The sequence below is a fragment of the Lacerta agilis genome, chromosome 2 (genome assembly GCF_009819535.1).
Source record: "Lacerta agilis isolate rLacAgi1 chromosome 2, rLacAgi1.pri, whole genome shotgun sequence".
Lineage (NCBI taxonomy): Eukaryota > Metazoa > Chordata > Lepidosauria > Squamata > Lacertidae > Lacerta > Lacerta agilis.
Window position 1 is genome coordinate 83223386 of NC_046313.1, and position 21934 is coordinate 83245319.

The 21934-nt window shown below is 40.9% G+C and overlaps 1 protein-coding gene across 2 annotated transcripts in view; it reads left to right on the top strand.

Moving 5' to 3' along the window:
- The first annotated feature begins 944 nt into the window (after positions 1-944).
- The window catches only part of TXNRD3 (thioredoxin reductase 3), a 28665-nt gene continuing 7675 nt past the window's right edge, over positions 945-21934 (top strand). Inside the window, exons 1-7 of one of the 2 annotated variants that reach the window (XM_033141070.1) lie at positions 945-1094; positions 11444-11504; positions 15109-15218; positions 16248-16367; positions 17712-17784; positions 20324-20443; positions 21345-21487. In XM_033141070.1, the coding sequence (XP_032996961.1) occupies positions 972-1094; positions 11444-11504; positions 15109-15218; positions 16248-16367; positions 17712-17784; positions 20324-20443; positions 21345-21487 (750 nt within the window). In that variant the 5' untranslated portion in view covers positions 945-971. Of the gene's footprint in view, positions 1095-1355; positions 1385-11443; positions 11505-15108; positions 15219-16247; positions 16368-17711; positions 17785-20323; positions 20444-21344; positions 21488-21934 lie in introns of those variants that run through there. The other variant, XM_033141071.1, reaches the window with a different exon arrangement.

A 21934-nucleotide genomic window follows, 5' to 3' on the forward strand; every position in this document is an offset into this window, starting at 1 on the left:
ATTGCGTGAAAAAGAGATTCTTAGAATCTTAAGAGTAGGAAGGGACCCATGCGTCTTCCAGAGGAATGCAGGAATCTCAGCTAAAGCATCCACAACAGATGGCCATCCAACCTCTGCTTAGAAACCTCCAAGGAAGGAGAGCTCACCACTTCCAGAGGGAGTCCATTCCACTGCCGAACAGCTATGTCAGAGAGTTGTTCCTGATGTTGAGTCGGAATCTCCTTTCTGGTAACTTGAAGCCAGGGTGCTTCAAGGTGCACAACAGTATTCTTTATATGCATCCCGAAACTTCCAGCATTCAGCTTTCTCGAGTCTGAAAGGCGTTATAACAGAGCAAATAAAACTTTTGTCTACTTTCCCACGCTTTTTTTCTTGACACGAAAAAGTCCTATATGATGCAACCTTTCATCATAGGGAAGCAGCCACATCCCCTTGGTCATTTTGGTTTCCCTTTTCTGAATCTTTATTATTATCATTATTTTTAAGAGAGAGAGATTCCACATTTGGGTTGACGGAGGGAAGAGAGTGCGAGCCGGGGAAGGTCCTTTGAGGTCTCCACGAGAGTAACCCTTAGTTTTACCAACTGCGCAACACGGGGCAGAGAGAGGCAGGGAAAGCTTTGTGCGGCGCCAGAATCCTGACTTCCTTCACCTCCCGTTTTGCTCAAGGGCTCATCCCTGGAGAGGGCTTATCCTACACGCCCGCCCCGAGGAAGTCCGAGGGGTTCAATCGTCCCTCTCCCGCCTCCTCTCCACTCCCCTTCGCGGGCCCGCCCGCTCCCCTGGGGGGGGAAGGAGGAGAGGGGCGGAGCCGAGGGCCGCACCCACTGCCCATGCGCAAGCAGGGCGAGTGAGTTTACCGCCTCAGCAGCAGCCGCTGGTGCATTTAGCCGTAGCGGCTCTTCGCCGCTGACACCGCCGCCGTCTCTTCTGCTCCTCATCAGGCCAGAGAAGCCAGCCAGCCAGCCAGCCATGCCGCCTCCGGGTCAGGTCCGGATGCCGGACTGGGACGCTCTGAAGCTCCGCGTGCGGAGCCTGATCAGCTCCCACCGGGTCATGATCTTCAGCAAGAGCTACTGCCCCTTCTGCAGGAAGGTGAGGCGCGGAGGGAGGAAGCGGGCGTCGCCTTGGCAACGACCCCGGGAAGGGCAGCGGGGGCGTCGGAGGCCCGAGGAGGCCGCGCTGCCCGCCGCCGCCGGTAGAGAGGGGGAACTAGGCCCCCCAGCTCTCGGGGGAGCGCCTCTTCAGGGCGCAGGCTCACGCCGCTCGGCTGTGAAAGTGAGGGCAGGGCGCGCGCAAACAGGGCCCTGCAGTATCCGCGGAGGCGCCCGCGCATCCTCCCCGCCGGACAGCCCGCTCCCTTGAGGCTTGGCTACGGTTGCGGGGTGAGTGTCCCGGAGTGGATCCGCCGCCAGGGTCGGCTCTGTGAGCGTCGAGTGACAAGAGCCTAGCAGGAATGGCGAGGGGCCTCGGCCGCCCTCTGCCTAGGTGGATTTTATTGGTTTATCTCTAATGGCATTCATATTGCATCCACCTTTTCCTCGCCCTCCTCGTTCTTGCAAGGCTACCCAGATGCTCGGAAAGTCTGGTGCGAATTCGAATGTGATTCAGTGTTTTAACTTATTGTATGCGTTAACGAGACCTCCGGGTAAAGGACAGTACTGTATATAAATTCAATTGATGATGTGGATGTGTAGCAATTTCCGCGTGCCCCCGGTTTTATGGTTTTAGCTTTTTGTAAACGGTTCTGAGGTTTGCTTGCAAGCAAGCTGTGTATAGGTTTTATGAAATAAACAAATAGGCTGAAAAGCGGTGTCTGGGCCAAAGGTCACTCAGTGAGCTGCATGGCTGAGTAGAGATTCATTCACACTCTTGCCTCTGACACACTAACCACTACACCATACTGTCTCTTGATGTTGACCTAGTATTGCTTTATTGGGGATTCAAGGTGGGCCTGAACTAGAAGTCCAAGTCTTCATAACCCACTGCCCTCCTGCTTCTGTTTTTTAAAAAATAATCAACTTTAATGCCAGGGTTTTCTAATTAATTATCAAATGGACTAAAATTTTAAAGGTGCTGTTTTGGAACGAAACCTCATTGAAATAACTGAGACAACTGTGTCCAGGATCAGCCTTCAGATCTGTGTGTAGGTCGTATGTCTTTGATCGGTTTGTGAAATCCAGTTGTGATTCCTGACTTTATGTGTTAGAGGTATGGGGCATAAGATTGGAAATAGAAAAGGCACTAAAACAGTATCTATTAAATAGGGATTAAATGTGGTTTTTTTAAAGACATATTTGGGATCTGTAGCTCAAAATAAGTTCACTTCAGCTGACTTGAAGATAGCTCAGCTGTGTTAGGCATTTAACTGGCTAAATCTGTCATTCAGGGGAAATAAGTTTTGACCATCAGAAGCCTGTTAAATCTTTCCAGTGGGGGGTGAAGATCCTGAAGTAATCGTAGGGTTGTAAATAAATTAATAATAATAATAATAATAAGGAGAAGAAGATTAATTAAGGTGTGTATTTTTCTCTCCCTTTGGTGTGTCACTCTCAGGCACCCACATCAGAGCTTTTGAAATAAAGGTTTCCCTGATGGAACTAGGGATGGGCAACAAGTTGAACCGCAAGAGACAGTCTGTAACTTTATCTTATGTTTGCGGCTGCAGCTAATATGTATGCTTTAAGCAGATAAGCTGCTGATTAAAGCTTCTTATATAAAATTATCATGAGGAACAACAGATCAGTTAGATCAGTGTTTTTCAACCTTTTTTGGGCAAAGGCACACTTGTTTCATGAAAAAAATCACGAGGTACACCACCATTAGAAAATGTTAAAAAATTTAACTCTGTGCCTATATTGACTATATATAAAGTAATTCTCTTGAATTTTTCAAATTTTCCCACGGCACACCAGGCAACATCTCGCGGCACACTAGTGTGCCACGGAACAGTGGTTGGAAAAACACTTAGTTAGATGACTTGTTTATCTCTGATTACTTGTGGACTTTCTGACATGTCACTGGAAATGGAAGTTTTGTATTAAGAGATGTGTATGATTTAATTGGGTTACTTGTCAAAATATTGTTTATGGACCACCGTAATGTTTTTAAGTGTGGTTAGTTTTTGCATGTAACATTGACATGTAAAGGAAAGGTTAGGGAAAAGAGGAAACAGAACTTTGTGGTGAGCAAGTGCTTTTTCCTGGCCTTGTACAGCTCTTACCCTTGGTATGGAAAGTCATAACTGGTCCAAATCAGGAAGCAATCTAATACCAAAAATGAGTCATAGCAGAGCTAAAAAATTATGTGGTTAAAAGGTCATATGTTCTTCTTGAACTGGTTGTCAAGACTGAGTATAGGCTACTGTATGTTGAAATCCCCTTCCACTACCAGAAAACAATAAAATAACATAGTAGTAAGCAATTAGGGAGCTGAAGTGAAATGTTGATAGTGAATTAACACAAGTAAAACCAGGTAATAGTTACCTAAATAATAGCAAAGGCGCAAACCAACAGCAGAGTGAGAAGGTACCGTTAAATGAAGATGTCTGGGTCAAAGAGGGGACTTTTTCGAGATTAGGAGACTATGTGGCTCTAGATACATAGTACTTTTTTAAAAAGCTGGTGATTGTTTCTTCATGCAGCATTATTTGGCTAACCATATAATAGAATCAAATATTATGTTTCCCCCCACTGTCAGTTATTAGTTACAGTAAGCTGTTTTTCAATGTATAAGGAAAAGGCATGAAAATATAAAGTATTGAACCCAACAGACAATTACTTGGTTGGTTAGTTCAAAGGAGAGAATTTCAATCCCTCCCTTGTTAGGGTTTAACAATGTAAAATGTGTCATTTATAGTTAGCGTATAATACATTGTACTGCTTGGTATATTTATGAAAGGTTTAACATCACGAGAAGAAGCCATCATGAGCAACAGTTCTTTCCCATCCCCTCCTATTCCTGAGCATTCATGAAAAGCTTCTCTGTGGGGTTTGGGGGAACATACCAAACATTATGGGCTGTGTCTTATGATGCTGTAGTGCAAGGGGGAAATAGCCTACTGCTGAGATCTTCGGGTGAGTGTTGTAGTATTCCTTTGCCTGATTTGGGGTGATTCCATATCCCGTTGTAACCTTGTTAAGACACAGCCCACAATGTTGGGCAAGTCCTCCGGAATCCTGCTGGAGAGCGGGTATGGGTGGGGAGGAAAAGATTGGTTGCATAAGGTCCCTTCCACTCTTGTGATGTTGGATGCAACTTGAAAGTCACAGAGCAATTATTTCAAAGTTTTCTCTGACGTATCTTTTTAGTGGAGCTTACACTCAGATGAGCATGCTTTAGATCAGTCTCAGAAGTAGAAATGCCTTAGTTCAGGGGCCAGCAAACTTTTTCAGCCATGGGCTGGTCCACTGTCCCTCAGACCTTGGGGGGCGGACTGTATTTTGAAAAAAATAAATGAACGAATTCCTATGCCCCACAAATAACCCAGAGATGCATTTTAAATAAAAGCACACATTCTACTCATGTAAAAACACGCTGATTCCCAGACCGTCCGCGGGCCGCATTTAGAAGGCGATTGGGCCGCATCCGGCCCCCGGCCTTAGTTTGGGGACCCCTGCCTTAGTTCTTTACATTTGTGAATATATGTACAGTCGTACCTTAGTTTTCAAACGCCTTGGGAGTCGAACGTTTTGGCTTCCGAACGATCGAAAACCAGAAGTGATTGTTCTGGTTTTTAAATTTTCTTTGGAACCCGAATGTCCAGCACGGCATCCAATTGGCTGCAAGAGCTTCTGCAGCCAATCAGAAGCCTCACGTTGGTTTCCAAATGTTTTGGAAGTCGAACGTACTTCCGGAATGGATTCCATTTGACTTCCAAGGTACATCTGTAATACTAGAGATAACTGTAGATAGCTACATGCGGTATGCTTGTTTCTAGTATCTCCAGGTAGCACAAAGATCACCTGAAAAAAGCAAGAAGCCATTCAGAAGCCACCAAGACCCTGTTTTCCTGCTTGCATATAAACAGCAGCAGCAAGGTGCAGAAGTGCATCTTGTATTTGAGTGTTGTATGTAATAGTATTTACAGGAATTATCATTCTCTAATGATATAGATTGTCATACACAAAAATCTTCACATGTAAAACGTTTTGAGTAAAGCCTTGTCCTTAAACCATTTCACTCATCCCAGATGATAAATATTCCACACTCTAACCAACTGAACTATCCAGAGGAGTTGTTTTCAATGTTCCTCAAAGCATTTTTCCATTTGGAAAAAAACTGAAGAGAAGTCTTCAGGGGACGGTTTCCAATATTTCTCCAAGGTTTTCCCCAGGTTTCCACATTTCTGAGGTAAGCTTTTTCTTAAGCTCTTCTTATATCAATGCAGTGATACAAGTTTTCTGGAAAAAATTAAATTAGAAACTTTCCCCATTACTCTAAATTGATTGGCTTATGATAAGCAAAACAAAATGCCATTTAAGCATGTTATTGTTTTTATATGCTGTTTAAAAACTGTCAGAATTTTTAGTGGCCAAAAGTATTGCCCTTACAGTGCAATCCTATGCATCTCTGCTCAAAGGTTACTGCCATCTAAAGGTGTATAGCATTGCAGGCTAATGTCATTTGGAGTTTATACATTCATTTTGAAATATGTTTTGTTGAAATACTTATGTTTTAAAACATAATTCAGTAGCATGCACTTGTTACAATTTTAAGAAAAAATGAAGTCACAGAAAAACGACACAATTTTAGAGCAGAGACCACAGCTTTGCATACACAGGGTCATGGATTCAAATGCCAGCCTCACCAGTTACTGCTGCGAAAGATTCTTGGAGATGTGCTGCAAGCTGGTGTAGACAGTACTGAGCTAGATGGACCCAGTGGTCTGATTCATTATAAGGTTGTTTCCTCTAGTGTGTGGCTGGCTGCTTTGAATCCAGGGAGTTGGTCTTTCTATCCCCTTTTTTACATTCTCTGTAGTAATATAGCCCAGGCCTGCAGAGCTTCATGTAATAACCATTTGGCAGAGTCACTCATAGGCCAGTCGTCTTGGATGATAAGTACTGGAGAATTGGATGTGGCTTAGAGGTCATTGCTGGCTGCTGCTTTTACTTCTATTCTAATTATGGATGCTTGTTAGTTTTAACTTTTTCTGTTGGTTACAGCTTCCACCACTTTTTAAGTTCTGCTATAGGTAAAGATATAAAATACCTTTGAATGTTAGGGGTGGGACATTCCCCCTGCCCCAAAAACTGATGTCAGAGTGGGACAAGTAGATACGTGGCTGGATTGGCTGCTCACGTGGCATATTCCTGCAGAAAGCAGGTTTGATCTCCCTGCCCGTCAGCTGATAGGTGTGGAGTTCAATTCTGCTTAGTTTTGCTGTGCAGTGAGTTCCCCACAAGGAAGTCATTGGCACAGCTGATCTCGACAGAAAATGGGATTGAAGTCCCCACCCGTAAGCTGATGAGCAGAGAGTTCAGTCCTGCTTTGTTTGGGTGCACAAACTTGTTCACTTGTGCAACCTATCACTGCAGAAAGCAGGATTGAACTCCTTGCCCATCAGCTGAACACCCACCCACCTGTCAAAAGTTGGGCCGTGGGAGGTGAGGAGTTAAAATCTAGCCTCCTAGGCCAGAAAGCTTCTCCACTCCTGTTGTAGACAATATTGACCTAATCAGTTAAGACACCTGTGAAGCCAAAAAGTCAGATAGAATTATTGTAATAAACGCATATGAATTATGACAGACTTTCTCTACAGAAAACCTACACATATACTGGGTGATGCCCAGTGTGGGTCATACTTGAAGTAGACACATTGAAATCAATGGACTAGTGCTAGAATTTTATCTTTGGTAAGTCATAATCCACAAACCACTTTTTCTAATCACTGTAGCACATTCTTGTTTTCTGAGGTTGTAATAAACAGGCAAAACACAATCACAAACAGTCTGGAAACTTGAGATTTGTGAAAGGATTATCGCATATGCCCATCACATTCAACAGCAATTTTTTAGCATGCTTGTAGGATGCCTGCCTGTCACCTTTGTTGCATTTCTTTAGGCGCCAGACAAAAATGTATCTCCATAACCAGGCCTTTGGCTGATTTAACATTCAGTGGCCTTTTAATTTTTTTGGGGAGGGGGTTATTGGTTTGTTTTGGTTTATTTATGTTATTTTGTGTTCTCATTTTGTATTTTTATGTTGTAAACTGCCCTGTGATATTTGGATAAAGAGTTGTATACAAATTTAATAAATAAAAATAATAGTGTGTATATGAATATAAATATGTGTGCATGCATGCATATAAGTAGTATCCAAGTCAGCATGATTTATGTTACAAAATCCTAATTGGCTCATAAAGTAGCAGTCATGGGAGCCAGCTAATTAGCTGCACAGCAGTTTTTAATGTAGGTGAACTGGTTTAAAAAAAAACAAAAAGCAGATCAGATGCCAAGAATTGTTCTGGAAAGTAGAGTATCACACCAGACTCTCTTAAATAGTACTGTTCATTTAAACTACCACAGTAGCTGCTTCTGTTGAATATTATACTAGCAATATTTACATTAAATTCTCATTTTATGAGAGAGGAAATAATTCAAGGGTAAAATAAGCACTTGTCAAATGTCCCTATGCAGTTTTTCCTTAATATTGGGCCTGCAGTCTGTGGCCCAGAAATTAAGGATTTGTTGAAGGGAAGACTTGTTCCCATCTGCTTGGTTCCTTATTGCACCCTTGTTAACATCCTTAAAATGGTTAAGAAGAAATAAGAAGAAGGAATTGCTTATTACTAATGATATCTTCACCATCACTCCAGCATTTGCAGTTGCCTCATAATGTTGATCGGGTTATGCCATTAAGTGTAGGCTAGTCATTTGGGCACCTAACCAGTTCCATTTTACATTGCACAGTTTCATCAGCCTAGTGGGTTGATGAGAATAAAGCAGGGTGGATTATTTTTGGGGAAAAAATCTTATTTAAAACCATGATAAGACAGCTTGTAGAAGACCAAAAAAACTAATGAAAAGCCTGATAGGTAATCCAATACAAGCAATGGAAATATGCAAATTCAGAATTATATTCTGTTTAACATTCAATACTTCCTTCACAAAAAAGTTTTGTTCTGTTTTGTACCTAAGAAATGGGTGCAATTCTTTAAAGAGCTTTCTGTTTTTAGTCCATTTCACAATATTAGTTTTTACTTTAGTGTGCCTCCATTATTCTGTTGAGGAAAGAGCTTGTGACAAATACATTTGCAGCAGGCTTCAATTATACCAAGAAGTTTCTTTCCATCATTTTTTTTTTTATAAAAATGCTTTATTTTAATGTTTCAAATTATAATACATACACATATTTCCGACAAAACATACACAACCTACATACATTTTTCAACATCTTAAAAACCAAACACTCCATCATACTTTCCTTATCTTCATCACACTCTACCCACCACCTTCCAACACCCCACACCCCACCCTGTGCATGACTTCCAGTCAACTCAGCTATAATTTCTTTCTGTTTCTCCTCTTTCTTTCTTCTAACACACTATTATTCCAATTTCTCGTTTATTTACAGTTCCCCTTTGTTGTCTAACTTATTTAATATCCAATAGTTGTAACGGAACTTGTTCATTATAATAGGAGATTTGACTTTTCAACATAATTTTTCAAGTATCCTCTGAACGCTTTCCAATCTTTGTCTGCCCTTTCTTTTGTGGTCCTTCCAATTTCTTCCATTATTTTAGACATATTGTGATATTCTAGAAGTTTGGCGAGCCATTCTGTTTTTGTTGGGATTGCTCCACTTTTCCAATTTTTTGCTATCAGTAACCTTGCGGCTACTGTTGCATATAAGTATAATGTTTTATCTTCCTTCTTTCCATCATTGCATATTTGACTTTGCTAATCAATAGCAGCAAACGGCCATACATTACTGCATTCTGTTATCTTTTTAATAAATCATAACTAACTGCAAACACTTCAGCTGTTTGCATGACAGCTCATTCACATGTAGCAATATGCTTTGCTCCTTCCTGGTGCAAGTGGGAATGAGAAGCCTATAAACCATGGCTTATTACATTTAAACCTAGGATCATGTGTTTGCTCGAGAACAAACCAGTATCAGCAAGCTAAGATCAAGCCACAACTTCATGGTCGTGGTTGGTTTGGGAGAAACAAACCATGTTTGTGGGTTAATGACAAGCCCATATGGCTTGTTGCTTTCAGTTAAACCATGGCTTGTTATTAATCCACATACACTGGATCATTGTGAGCTATTCTTTATTATATCTCCATTAAGTTAACCAGAAAATTGCAGACATTATATTCATTTGTAAAGGTAAAGGTAAAGGGACCCCTGACTGTTAGGTCTAGTCACGGACGACTCTGGGGTTGCGGCGCTCATCTCACTTTATTGGCTGAGGGAGCCGGCGTACAGCTTCTGGGTCATGTGGCCAGCATGACTAAGCCGCTTCTGGTGAACCAGAGCAGCGCACGGAAACGCCGTTTACCTTCCTGCCGGAATGGTACCTATTTATCTACTTACACTTTGACGTGCTTTTGAACTGCTAGGTTGGCAGGAGCAGGGACCCAACAATGGGAGCTCACCCTGTTGCAGGGATTCGAACCACCGACCTTCTGATCAACAAGTCCTATGCTCTGTGGTTTAACCCACAGCGCCACCCGCATCTCTACTATCCATTTGTACTGGTGTGTAATACCAATGAAACAACTAATTATTAAAAACAAAAACAAACTTGAAAAGCTACATCCAAAGAGTAATGGAGCCCTTATACTAGGGCTGCAATACGCCTGGATTTTCCCAGACATTAATGGGATTTCAGAGGCGGAATTGACACCCAGAGGGAATTTCCGAAAGGTGGCACTTTGTCCTGGATCTTAGACAAGTCAGTGAAAAAAATCATGTTTTTTGATTGGTGTGTTAAAAAAACAACAACTCAATAACTGGGCTTTTTCTAAAAAAAAGTTCAACAACTTATGGAGTTTCCTGGTTTTTACTTTTTGAAATATGGTAACCCTACCTTATACACACACAGTTCCTTTGGTTGTCAGAAATACTAGGTAGAAAGGGTATTGCCATTTAACCCAGACAATATCATTGCCTGGTTTTAGAGAGTATTTTAGACATTAACTTACTTTATAAAAGTAAGGTACAAACAATCTAGGACTTGGATGCTGAGATGTCTTACATGAGCAGAAAGGCACTTCTACTTGCACAAAGCAGTCCTGCTGAACTCTGATTTCCCTGTTCTTCTGCAGAGGAGGAAGGTGGAATGCAAGCGGGGGTGGGGGCGGAGAGCCACAAACTCTTGTGTTGCATGAGTGGAGTTCTGTTCTGCTTTCTCTAGATCTAGCCCTAGAAGTTCAAATTTGATATGGTCGAATTTGAAGTGTTGCACAATTTTGAAGATGGTTTATTTGAAAATAATAAAACAACAGTGGGTTAAAATCCACTATGATACATCACTTGGTATAACACAGATGTACATTGGTACCTCGGGTTACAAACGCTTTGGGTTACAAACTCTGTTAACCCGGAAGTAGTACCTCGGGTTGCGAACTTTGCCCCAGGATGAGAACAGAAATTGCACTCCGGTGGCAGCGGGAGGCCCCATTAGTGAAAGCGCGCTCAAGTTAAGAATGGTTTCGGGTTAAAAACGGACCCCTGGAATGAATTAAGTTTGTAACCTGAGGTACCACTGTATTCTCAATAAAATATCTTACAAAGAGATAACCAGTAGATTGAAATTATCTAGCTTTCTGCCTCCGTAAATTGCTTTCACTTGATAAGTGGCATTAATGGAAAAAATATCTGCTACAAAATAGTATTTTTTCTCTTGGAGAATGTGTGTGTGATATTAATATATTAAAATATTCCCACAAAAGGTCTGCCTTACAACTAGCTTTGTAAGGGGTTTGTGACGTTAACTTTCCAATCCTATAAAGGCCTACACATAAGAAAGTCCCATTCAGTTCAGTGGTGCTTTCTGTGAAGCAGGTGGGTATGGGATTGTAATGCTATCCAGCCCCACAGAGGTGATGGGAAAGGGGTTAGGATAGCACATAGTGATCCCTCTGCTAGTGGAGAGGAGCATGTCTGGTGGGAAGTCTATGCCCTGACCAAAGGAAAACTGCTGTTGGTGGTTCTTCCTCAGCCATTAGCCAGTAGAAATGCTGAAATGGGACATTTCAGGACAGGATGCCAATGGCTTTGTGTGCTTTTAAATTACATAAAATAAAACTAGCAATCTTCCGTATAATGTATCATAAACAGTTATAGCCAACACTTGCTGGTTACCAACATACAGTATGCACTCTATAATTTCATAAGAATTTTTTTGCACTATTATTCAAAGAGAAATAAAGGTTCCATTTCTTGCCTTTCCCTGGTGTCACTTATCAACAAAATACTGTTTTTTGCAGGTGAAAGATCTCTTTCAATCTTTGGCAGTAGAATACAGTGTTCTGGAACTTGACAAGATTGGTAAGTAAAATTGACTTGCTATTTCATTGTTGATAACCATATATACATTACACACATGCATACCGTTTTACTGAATAAAGGCATCCTTTCAGTCTGCATGAAAGAAAACAACAAACAATGTATTTTTTTGGCCAGTTACTTAATTTTGGATTTTAAGTTTTTTGTTGGGAAGTAAAATTTTGTTGTTTTTTGGAATTTTGAAGGACTGTGTCTGCTCTGTTCGTATGAAGCTGTTTCTGTTGCAAATGTAAATGTACACTCCTTTATTTCAAATATTGTCTATTGTATTGGTTGCCAACTTATTAAGGATTGACATATCTAACCTTCAGACATAAAGTTGCTGAATCATTGGCAAGAATTCTAGCACCAACTATAATCTGAATTTATTGTTGAGCCCAGGCATTCTGAGATTGATAGTGCTGATTCTGATCCATCCTGGGGAAATGTTTCAGAAGTTCCTGCTTGCCAGTGTGGTGTAGTGGTTAAGAGTGGTAGACTCGTAATCTGGGGAACCGGGTTCCTGTTTCCACTCCTCCACATGCAGCTTCTGGGTGACCTTGGGCTAGTCACACTTCTTTGAAGTCTCTCAGCCCCACTCACCTCACAGAGTGTTTGTTGTGGGGGGGGGGGAGGGAAAGGAGAATGTTAGCTGCTTTGAGACTCCTTCGGGTAGTGATAAAGCGGGCTATCAAATCCAAACTCCTCTTCTTAATTCTTTCATGTATTTTGTACTGCATTGGCTTAGTTTGGAGTGAATGTTTTGGCTTTTTAAAGCATGGTTGTATGCTTGCTTACTTAGTAAAATCCACCATTCATTGGGGCTTTTACCTAGATAATGTTATCTTTGTAAGATTTATTACAGAGAGCTCTCAGGCAGAATAAAAGGTAACTCATTGGTATGGTGAGAACTTGCTTAATTATTTTTACCAATATAAGATGACCAAATTAAATGTTTTCCCCTCATCTGTTTTGTGTGTTGCATTATCTGGACCAATACAGCAGCATGATGCTGATTTTGGATTCTTTTAGCTTTAATCAATGTGTCAGGTGCCAAAACATTAAATGAATAGTTCGATTTGATGCATGTTCTGCCACATTTTGCTTCACTTTTCTCTGCATATATATTGTCAACAAGTTAAAAGAAAGCTATAGTAATAGTAGAAGAAGAAGAAGAAGAAGAGTTTGGATTTGATATCCCGCTTTTCACTACCCGAAGGAGTCTCAAAGCGGCTAACATTCTCCTTTCCCTTCCTCCCCCACAACAAACACTCTGTGAGGTGAGTGGGGCTGAGAGACTTCAAAGAAGAGTGACTAGCCCAAGGTCACCTAGCAGCTGCATGTGGAGGAATGCAGACACGAACCCGGTTCCCCAGATTACGAGTCTGCCGCTCTTAACCACTACACCAAACTGGCTCTCCAAACAAAACATTTTTTTAGATACAACCAATTAACAAAGTAACTGCTGCCTTCATAGGCTATATTCTTTGTAGTGTAGATTGAGGTTTGTTTTTGTTTTGAACATTCATTTGTTTTGTTGATCCCTGTATCCAATTTGTGAGCTTCCTTGGAGCCTCAGTCTAGGTCAAAAGGCAGACTAGAACATTAAAAACAGGGGTACATTTGGAAGAAAGGGCTGGTGTCGTTTTGAATATATATTGGCTTTTAATATGCATCAAAGTTGAAAAGCAAGGCTGAGGAAACAAGTGAGTTCTTGTCTCTTATATGAAACCCTCATGCAATAATTGAACATGAGGTTTAGTAAAACCCTTTTGAACTGTATCACTATATCCTAAGGCTTACAATTCTACAGAGACATAATTTTTATGAGTTTATAATTGAGACTGATCTTGTGTTTGAATTATGACTTGAAGTACAAACAGGATTCTACTGACTTAGGCTTAAGCCCAGTGTGCTCTAAAATTACATCATAGCTAAAAATAAGCCATGGTCTAACATGAATGAGCAACATGCTTGGAGCTCACTTATTAAATTGTACCCACCCTGCTTTAGAAAACATATTGGAGGCTGGCTTTATGTGCAAACCAACACTCATGCCCCTGCCACCAACCCAACTGAGTGCTGTTTTGCATGTATTGTTAAGCCAGTCTGCAGTATATTTCTTCCTAGCTTTGGAAAGGGAGAAGCAACGGGGTGTCATTTCAGCAGTGTGCATCAACACACTACTCATTTGTGATAAATCCTGGTTTATATTAAATATGGTGTTACGTTACATGTGAAGCAGGCCTTAATGATGCAACGTTAAGGCTTTGAGATTGTGAGGATCTAAAGGTGGTTTCACCACCCATCTAACACACTGCTGGGCTTGTGCTGGCAGGTTGGAGGAGTGCTCTTGTGCATCTCCATCTACTTTATGGGGATTAAAAAACAACAACTTTCCCCTCCATTGGAAACAATGTGAGTGGAAGAATAGGAAGAGATTTAGACCAGTTTGTGAGCTGGTCTAAATCTCTGCATTTTGGGGATGTATTGGAACACTGGGATTGTTTTGGATCCAAGGCACTCTGTCTTTGAGCCACAGTCACACAAAAAGTTGCTGCAGGGAAGGGGGAAATTTGACATCAAAGCTCACAATCTGATGTCAGGGAGGGAAATCTGATGACAGATCCCCTTCTCTACCACTGCAGGATCTTCCTTGGCCATGGTGCAGCCAATGTTGGGACTCTGGTTTGGCCAAGGCCAAAAGGTGGGCATCCTCCCAGGGGCCATAGATTGCTACCTCAGCTTAATAGGTCTTGCCCTCTGCACAGTGCTTTGTAGATTGATCAGTCTATTTATTTCTCAGCAAGGTACTTTGCATTTCATACTGTACTGGAATGTTAGATTTTGGATTTAGAGAATTTCCAGGTTCCTATTAGATTCATGATGTTAAGTGACTTCTTTCATGTAAACTGCCCAGAATGAATGAATGAATGAATGAATGAATGTACAGTGATACCTTGGTTTACAACCATAATCCATTCCGGAGGTCCAGTTGTAAACCAAAACAGGTTGTAACCCAAGGTGCGCTTTCGCCAATGGAGCCTCCCCCCCAAAATTGGTTGTAATCCAAAAAAATTGGGTTGTAATCCAAAACAGTTGTAATCTAAAACAGTTGCAAACCAAGATACCACTGTATCTGCAATCTGCTTCATTGCTGGAGCTGAGGCACACTGATCAATCTTACATATAATTAGTAAAGACCAGTCAACTGCAAAGCATAATTTATGAAGTTGTCTTGCTTCAAATAATCATAGTTAAGATTAACTACGTTTTTGGACTATAAACTAAACAGCAGTTAATCTAAAACAGATGCAGAAATTTATAATCTGCTTGTGACCATGTTGCAGAAGAAGAGGGAGCATTGCTGAAGATCATTCTCCATAATGCTAAACCATGATGAGTCTTTCATGTGGTCAGTCTGAACGAGATGTTTTCCTGATGCTTATCTGCCATACTTATGTAATGACTTTACATAAATTATCTCACCTCTGTGTACTTCTGTTTTAAGTGCCACTTTTATCATAGCTGGAGGAATAGTGTCTTGCAATGCATAGATTTTAGCAGAGTTGTATGTTTTAATTCTACCCTCCCCCTTCTCTCTTAGACGAGGGACCCAGCATTCAGGAGGTGTTGCTAGAATTGACAGGTCAGAGGACTGTTCCTAATGTATTTGTAAATGGAACTCATGTGGGTGGATGTGATCAAACTTTCCAGGTAATCTCGCTCTTCCTCCTCTTGGCATGAAAATGAATTGTTATGAGATAATGATTATGCTTTTGTAGCCAGCGTCTCCAAACTGTGTCACTTGTGCTATCTTGTTATACAATGCATAAAGTTTGGAATTCATAAAGTTGCAAGTATCCTTTGTATCAGGCTTAGGAACTATATGTACAACTAAGAAGCAAACAACCACCCTGTTTTATATGGGTTCTTTTTATCAGGAGGACTTAAGGTTACATTATTGATATCTACATTTCCTAGTATTGCTCTTTCATTGTTGTTGTTTTTAGATGTGCAGCCAGAAACTATATATGTTTACTTTTGCCTTCTATGTTCTTTCCCAATAAAGAGTATATAGAATTGTGGTACTAGCTAAGTTTTCTTAAAGGTCAAGCAAGTGCTGGGATGCAGCAGGGCTTCCTTATCAGGCAGCTTCATCTTAAATGAGTAAAACAGACCCTGATTTTAAAACATCTGTACACAATGAATTTGTATCCAACACACACACACACAAATTCCTTCCAGTAGCACCTTAGAGACCAACTAAGTTTGTTCTTGGTATGAGCTCATACCAAGAACAAACTTAGTTGGTCTCTAAGGTGCTACTGGAAGGAATTTTTTTATTTTGTTTTGACTATGGCAGACCAACACGGGTACCTACCTGTAATTTGTATCCAACAGTTCTACTGCTCACAGAAGGCTCTTGGATATAGTGGAGGATTCAATGAATGGAATGGGGAGGCAGGTGTTTTTGTTCTGAGTTTCCCTTACTTCTGAGACAGCCTGTGTCCCCAAAAAACTACTGGTATGCTTCAGAGGGCAAGGTAACCCTCTGGAGCAGAATGGAAGGTGGTGCAGGGCACTACAGAAAAAGGTAGAATTTGTGGAAAGTTGCCTCCTCCTGCTGCTGCTAGATTAAAGAGCTGTCCATTTCTAGGAGGAGAGCATTGGATATAACCTGGCTTTGTAATACTAACAAAGTATTCTGTATTCTGATTTCTGTGTCTTGTGTCCTTTTTACAGGCTTACCATAGTGGCTTATTGCAGAAGCTTTTAGGGGATGGGAAAGGTGAAGAGATGGAAGCCTACGATTATGACCTAATTGTTATTGGTGGTGGTTCCGGTGGGCTTTCATGTTCTAAGGTATAAACTCTACAAACAGGTTCCAAGCATATAGTGAATTGTATGTGGTTTGATTCCCCCCCCCCAACCTACTCCTTAATTTTTAAAAATCTTAGCAGCATTTCATATCTGGGTGGGAACCACAGTTCAAACAGCTTGCCTAAATCTTTTGACCTTGCAGCAAAAGAGCTAAAGAAACCTGGCCTGGTTTGTGGGTGGGTGGGTGTGATGATGTTTCTCTGAGAGATTCAAGTTGCATTCTTCAAAACAAAACTAGGATTAAGTTTCATTGAATAAGTTTCCGAGCAAGCATGCATAGGATTGTGCTGTCAAGACTTTAATGTTATCTCGGAGCAACCAAGAAAAAGGGGGTGTTTGTATATAACAGCAAGGGAAAACCTGTGACCTTCCAGATGTTCTTAGAATCCCAACTTTCATCAGCCGCCACCAGTGTAGTCAGTGGGACAAGGATGATGGAAGTGGTAGGGCAACAGCATCTGGAGGGCCACAGGATCCACATCCCTGAAGTATGCCATCCAAGTTAGCTTTACATACAAAAGACCCTGCAGTCTAATTACTAGGAAATAGCTCTTGAGGATCTTGTCATCTGATTTTTAAGAGAGTAGCTAATGGATTGCTAGGTTTTGTGTTGTGTTCGAGAACAGTTGTTCCCAAACATTTCTCCCCGTGGATGACTTGAAAATGACTTGTGGATCACTGATGGTTGTTTAGTACTAAACTGGTTTGAGAATTAAACCATTCATAACACATTCCATATGTTTAAGTTTAACACCCCTTCTCTTGGAGAAGGAAAAAGATATTAAGTGACAGAAGTCTCTTTCACCTGTATATCGTGATACTACAACACACCTATTGTACATATTTAGCCAGTGGCAACTTCTTATTCACATTTTGCATTACCCTCAGTTTGAACATGGAGGGAGGCGGTATTTGTATGTATGGGAAATCTTTGCATTCTACAGAGAGTGCCGGGGGGCATAGGTGAGAGTCCTAGGAATGAAACTGCTTAGAAAATAACCCTAATGTGGTAGAACAAACCAAAATTTAAATCAACTGTGAGAGGTGAAAAAAGAAATGTTTTGTGTAGGGTGTGTCTATGCGTGGGAGAAATAAGGACATATGGCTAAGAATGCTAGTGTGAATTATGTGCTAAATTGCTGTGTTGAAGAAACATGAATAACTGCATTTCAGCCAGTGACTGTTCTCTTCCTTGTCACAAATGTTAACTTTTCTGTTCCTTAGGGCATAACTGTTTTCATGAATGTGAACTGTTAAACTGCACCTAAAAAGGGACAGTCTTCTATATCTGCATAGGTCTGATGTTCACTTGTTGGTTATTTACAGGAAGCTGCCTCCTTAGGAAAGAAGGTCATGGTGCTAGACTACGTTGTGCCAACACCACTGGGTACAACATGGGGTAAGTAGTGATTTGAATAGATTTCAGTGTTCTACTTAGTCAGCCACCTAACATGCTGGTGGGTTGTTTATTCATTAGTGTCTGTTTTGCTGTGTGCTCTTGAACATAACATATAGCTTTCTCATTTCAGCTTTATTCAAATCCTCAGCAAACCTTTCTGTAGATCTGTGTCCTACAAAAAGTATTCTTTGGCTAATGTTTTTGTTAGTATGGAAGGACTTGAATATTTCTCATCAAATGAACTCTTAAACCTATGCAGCACAAAATTGGAACCATGGCCATGATGTTCCTGTTACATAAGCACATACTGGTCTTGTGACTGTGACATTGGCTTCCTTGTTCAAGGTTACAGCAGTAGAATAATGACTTTAACAATTTAGGGCCTCTAATCCAGTGGAGGTTGCTGCTGGAGGGAAGCAACTTTTGCCAATCCCTCTTTCCTTACCTGCAGCCCACAGTCTTCCACACTGTTCCAAAGGATCCCCCAATCCTCCAGAGCAGCTGTAGGGGGGAGAAGGAACGGGGGGCTGATTTCTGCTCCGGTCGTGGTTGGTCTGATCCAGCCCAACAACTAGTAGCAGAGATGTTGAAGGTTTGTTGTAGAAATGTTGACTAGTTTTTATTCTGTAAGGTTATTTGAAGCATGTGGTCTTCACTGTAAGCCCTGGAAGTTCACTACTGGCAGCTTTACAATAGCTCAGAGGGATTGTGCAATCCCCTGGTGGCATGACAGGATTCCTTGCCAAAGTTGATTGTATCTGAGATATGCTTAATGTACACTCTTTGTTTCTGATATTATTGGGATAGAATTAAACCTTTCAACAGCCATTCAGCTACTGGATTTTATGGACCCCTGGTGATGAGTGTGCATGTAAGGTCTCAATTCATATTTAAATCTTCCTGATGTATAACCTGCATGGTTATGAGAGTTGCACCATCTAAGATATTTGGATATGTATTTCTTAGCTTCTTCCTTTCCCACAGGCATGTGTTGCTCCCCATCATGTACACATACTGTATATGGAATTGGAAAATTTAGTCATTTTTAGTTTGGTAAAGCCATTTCTGCTAGTGTGAGGCTTGTTAGTAAAAATAGTTCATTGCATTTCACTTTCAATTTGTATACCGCCTTTCTATGTTACTATACACAAGGCGGTTTGCAGCAACAAAACATAAAACACCGAACTCGCACTTTATAGTAATCTGATCCAATACAGAAAGTCACAATAAAACATAACTTTACAATGTGACTACTTATATCAAATTACCATATTTTTCGTTCCATAAGACACACTTTTTTCCTCCTAAAAAGTAAGGGGAAATGTCTGTGCGTCTTATGGAGCGAATGCATGGTCCCTGGAGCCGAATTGCCTAGGGGCCAAAAGCAGATTGTGCTCTTTTTTTTTACAAAGAGAGAAGGGAGTGTTGAAAGGAAGCTGCTGAACAGCTGTTCAGTAAGTGATCAGGAGAGAGATAAGGCTCCCTTTCCAGCTCCGCCCCCTTGCCCAGGCCTCCATTGTTGAATGCAGAGGGAGGCTGCTTGTTTCCCCAGCGACATGTGACTGGCTGATTAGATTATCTGTCTGGAAACTGTAGAAATGGCCGTAGGACTAGAAGCTGCAGAACTGTGAGTTGAACCCCATAAAAACGGGCCTTTTCCTCTTTGAAAAAGAAGCTGCACCACTTTCAGCTGATCCTCAAAAAAGCAGGGCTTTTCCCTTTGCAAAAAAAGCTGCACCACTTTCAGCTGATCCTCAAAAAAACAGAGCTTTCCCCCTTTTCTCCTCTAAAAACTAGGTGCGTCTTATGTTCAGGTGCGTCTTATGGAGCAAAAAATAGGGTGATATTCAATAATCATTATCAAGTGCCTCCTGTTTCACTTCTGTCTGTGAAAGGATACATAGAACAGGGCAAAGGCAGGAAGCCTAAATATGTGAAGCTGTGTAAGTTGTCAAGTCTTAACCACCTTTAATACTGCAGCTGGAACTGGTGAGGCTGGGGAAGAGGTCTCACCAACATTGCCCTTTCATTGCTGCCAGCCTCCTATGCAGGAGATAAGATTAAGATGGCTGTGAATAATCAAGCCTGGTGAGAAGAGTCACTCCCTCTGAACTTAATTTAAGCCAGACTGCTGAGGTTTGGAGTGCAGTCAAAACCAGCAGCTAGAGCTTTATTTATTGTGTGTTACCTTTCTTTTTTTCCTTTGTTCTTATGTATTTAAGCCTAGATTATTAGTTTTGCAATAATGAATTGAATCAATGTTTGACGGGTTGTTGATTTTGTCCTACGTTCTGTAAACTGGAAGACATTAGTTGCAAGCAGCTTTGGGCATAGCTCCATATGTAAAGTAGGCATATAAATAAATAAACTTGATCAATAATAAATGTTGCTCGGCATGCAGTAAGGGTTTGTGTTGTTGATTGTGTATGTAAGGTATCTAAGATACGCCAGCAGTTCTGTGCATCATAATAGTAGGTCTTAAGTATTACAGTACAGTTAATGAGAAGTTTCTTAATTAAATGTACACTTTGCATTTTAGGACTTGGTGGCACTTGTGTAAATGTTGGCTGCATTCCTAAGAAGCTGATGCACCAGGCAGCCCTGTTGGGTCAGGCACTGCGAGATTCAAGGAAGTTTGGCTGGGAGTATGATCAGCAAGGTTTGTAAGAAAGCAAATAATGTATTTACAGGGGGAAAGAGCAATTGGTTCCTTTTTTTTCTTTTGGGACCAAAGCCCTGAAACTGGTGTAAAGTTAACTAGGCTACTAGCATGTACTGGTGAAGGAATGTAAGGAATTTGGGGTGCTGCTTTCTCTCCCCCTCCCTTCAGTAGGCTATTTAATGGCACCAAGTGATTGTTCTACATAAACTTGTGCTTGTCTTCTTTATACATCAGTATTTGGAATCTTAGAGAGTCACTTGTCACTATCTTTTCAAAAGTTGTTGGTATAGGCAAATTTTATTGCAACTACTATCGGTATTTATCTGCAAATATTGAAACATGAGACCTATGAGATCATTCTGAGTACCTGCATTTGTTTCAGTGGCGTAATGGAGCCCAGTCCTGCTATCTGTTTGCTCGCTATATGAAAATTCACTTATCTGCATTTAAAGACTTCTGCCCAAGCCTCACTATACACTCCGCAGAGTCATATATATGAACATCCGGCTTCCTTATTTCCTTGGTTTTTTGTGCGGTGCTGGTTGGTGGCAGCCATTTTCGGGCAGAAACCATGGGATGGGGGAGCAAGATCAGACTAATCAGAGTAGGAAAAGTCAAACAAGTTTGTTTGATTGTTTGTTTACTTTGTCTGTCTCTCTCTTGTTGATATGCTGCAGTGATTTCAGGAAGAAACCATCGAATGGAGGGGGGGAGGAGAGTGAGCAAATCTCACATTGGAAGTGTTCTCATAGGAAATAATGGAAATTGTGGACTCACTATGCAAATGTGTGACTAATGATTTCATGGGAAGGCATTGTGTTCATTAAGCAGCACATGCATGCTTTGGTTTCATTGGTGGGATCTGATAAATTAATTTTTGTATGAACATTTCTTTTAGTTAAACACAACTGGGAGACCATGGTAGAAGCGATTCAAAATTATATAGGATCATTGAACTGGGGATATCGGGTCGCCTTGCGTGATAAGTCTGTGACATACCTCAATGCCTATGGAGAATTTGTTGGACCACACAAGATTAAGGTACCTGCAGACCCTTGTCATTGTTGGCATTTGATCTATTCAGAAGTGTTGCTTATACAATCATCACTGTGTATGAACAAGTTAAAGTGATAGATTAGGAAAAGCAATGCTGTTTAACCTATTTTGTTTCAGTTGCAACTGTATGGTCTTGTACAACATCAAACATCTCAAAAGGTATTACACAAATGACATAATGGATATATGATTAGCCACAAATGAAGTTGCTCTGCTGAATACGTTTTTTCCTAAATACTGAATTAATTAAACTAGGGCAAATATTTTGCTGTGTGAAAAGAGGCAGTTGAGAAACAATAACTTCAGTTTGTACTAAGTTGTAATTGCAAATTCAATTCAATACTGTAACTACATGAAGATTATTTTAATTTTTAGTGTTAATTATTCACAAGTAAAACAACATAAAAATCTGCGTGATGTAATATTGGTTGA